At 43.8% G+C, this 2,653-nt stretch overlaps 1 protein-coding gene across 1 annotated transcript; it reads left to right on the top strand.

The window, feature by feature from the left end:
• Positions 1 to 787: 787 nt before the first annotated feature.
• On the top strand, positions 788 to 2,325 carry EAH_00053410 (f-actin capping protein beta subunit, putative; the record flags this gene model as incomplete). The annotated part of the gene is made up of 4 exons (XM_013394026.1): positions 788 to 890; positions 1,375 to 1,451; positions 1,808 to 1,911; positions 2,259 to 2,325. 4 exons carry the CDS (start codon positions 788 to 790, stop codon positions 2,323 to 2,325), a joined length of 351 nt encoding a protein of 116 aa, XP_013249480.1.
• Between the last annotated feature and the right edge of the window lie 328 nt (positions 2,326 to 2,653).

Here is a 2,653-nt window from a genome sequence, read left to right on the forward strand (position 1 = left end):
TATATATATACATGTATATAGATGCGCATATGTACATATCTTTATATATATATATATATATATATATACATATACATATATATATATGTATATATAAGTATGTGTAAGTTAAGCAATTGCTGGGTGATAATACTAAACAAATATCGAAGCCGCATTAAATATATATAAAAAAATATAAAAGAAAATATATTTTGTTTTGTTTTAACAAAACACTCGTCTATAGCCGTAAATAATTAAAATAAATTAAATTAAATATATAAATAAATAAAAATATTAATATAAATATACACACAAACAATTATATACACCGCAGCAACAGCAGCAACAGCAGCAACAGCAGCAGCAGCAGCAGCAGCAGCGGAGGGGGGCCTCAAAGGTAGACAAGGCAACAATTTTTTTGCTTTAAAGGTAAATATAATTGTTTTATTTAAATTAATTTTAAATATATTTGTTTATTTTAATTTATTAGCTGCATTTTAAGCGAAGATACTCGTTAAGACAGAGCTCTCTACCTGTGTATTCCTGCCGCACTCCCCTTGGGTCTTAGCAGCAAATTTCTGAAGAAATGTTAATAAAAATATATATAAATATAATATTATAATTATTATTTTAATTATATTATTTATTTATTTTATTTATTTAAATATAAACTTCTTTTCTGTCCACAAGTTGCTGCTTCTCTTTAACCCTAAAGACTCATTGATAGCTAGCGAAAGGGAGGGGGGCGCTAACCCTAAACCCTAAACCCTAAACCCTAAACCCTCATAAACCCTAGGCCTTGCATGAGATGTCAAGGTATACAGGGCAGCAGAAGGAAGCAGCAGAACTCGCTGTCTCTCTTCTCCGGTTGGGGCCCCTAAGCAATATCAATGAGAGCATAACAAATGCAGGTAAACCCTAAACCCTAAACCCTAAACCCTGAGCACTGCTGCTTTGTATCCAGCAGTGTCTGCTAAAGACAGGGAAGCAGTAGCTGCTGCAACGACAGAAAGGCGGAGTCTGCTGCAGCGAGAGCTGCTCGGCACACTGCAGCAGCAGCAGCAGCAGCAGCAGCAGGAACAGCAGCAGCAGCAGCAGGAACAGCAGCAGCAGCAGCAGCAGGGAAAACAGCAGCATTATCAATAACAGCAGCTTCATGGACAGCAGCAGCATCAATAACAACAAAATTAAGAACAGCAGCAGCAGGAACAGCAGCAGCAGCAGCAGCAGCAGCAGGAACAGCAGCAGCAGCAGCAGGAACAGCAGCAGCAGCAACTGCAGCAGCAACTTATCTCCCTCATAACTGCAGACGCCCCTCTAATGAGTTCCCACCGCAAAACCCTAAACCCTAAACCCTAAACCCTAGACAGAATATGTTTTTGTTGTTTGCTGCAGCTGCTCTTTGTCCGGGTATTGATGAATTGCTGAGGAGTCGAAGCCAGGGCCTCCCGCAGCTCCTTGTTGACCCCCTCGTAAACCCTAAACCCTAAACCCTTGCGGATCTTGCAGTGGTGACTATGGTTTCTGTCTTTGTTTTCTGGGGTTTAGGGTTTCGCTTGCTGATTAGGGTTTGTAGATCAGGTTTAGGGTTTAAGGTTTAATGAGGGTTTAGATATAAAAAGGGTTTTGTGAGGGTTTACTGGTGAACGAGGGTTTAGGGTTTGATGACTGAAGCATTAGGGTTTGACGGGGGCCTAGGGTTTAGTGTTTAGCTCGGATTTAGGGTCTAGGGTTTAATGCAGATTTAGGGTCTAGGGTTTAGCGCGGGTATACGGTCTAGGGTCTAGCGCGGGTTTAGGGTTTAGGGTTTAGGGTTTAGGGTTTGCAGGTTTGCAAGTACTTCATCGCCTGCCCCTTCAACAAAACTGAAAACAGCTTCCGCAGTCCCTGGACAGGCAATTGGCTGCCCCCTATTGCAGAGTCTCTGAAGCCGTAAGTAATTAGCTAGCTAGCTAGCTAGCCAGGTAGCTAGGAAGGTAGCTCACCAGCTAGCTAGCTAGGAAGGTAGCTAACTAGCTAGGAAGGTAGCTAACTAGCTAGCTAGCTAGGTAGCTAGCTAGGAAGGTAGCTATCTAGTGCCTGCCTCGCCTTGAGCAGCAAGACCTGTTGGCTAGCCAGCTACGTAGTTACCTAGCTAGCTGGCGGTGTAGCTATGCATTTAGTTAGCTAGAGTTGAAAGTTGCTAGCTAGCTGGCTGGGGTTGTAGCTAGCTAGCTAGGTAGCTAGGGGTATAGCTAGCTAGCTAGCTAGGAGCCTATTGTTTATCTGCGGTGCTGCAGGGCCCCACATCTGCGGCAGCTGGAGGAGCAATTTAATGCAGCGTACGACGCCTACAGAGATGCGTAAGAACTAAAAATAAGGGTTTAGGGTTTAGGGTTTAGGGTTTAGGGTATGGGCTCACGCTCTCTGGGGTTTCGGGTTTAGGGTTAAGGGTGTGGGCTCGCTCTGCTTAGGGTTTAGGGTTTAGGGTGTGGGCTCACGCTGCCTAGGGTTTAGGGTTTAGGGTTTAGGGTTTAGGGTTTGCGCGTTGCAGTCATTATGGGGGGGGAGTTTCGTCAGTGTACGCCTGGCCCCTACAAAATCATGATGGATTTGTTGCTGCTTTTCTGCTTCTTAAAGGTTCGCAGGGTTGCGGGTTTAGGGTTTAGGGTTTAGGGTTTAGGGTTTAGGGTTT

The sequence above is a fragment of the Eimeria acervulina genome, genomic scaffold (assembly GCF_000499425.1).
Source record: "Eimeria acervulina Houghton genomic scaffold, Eah_scaff987, whole genome shotgun sequence".
Taxonomy (NCBI): domain Eukaryota; phylum Apicomplexa; class Conoidasida; order Eucoccidiorida; family Eimeriidae; genus Eimeria; species Eimeria acervulina.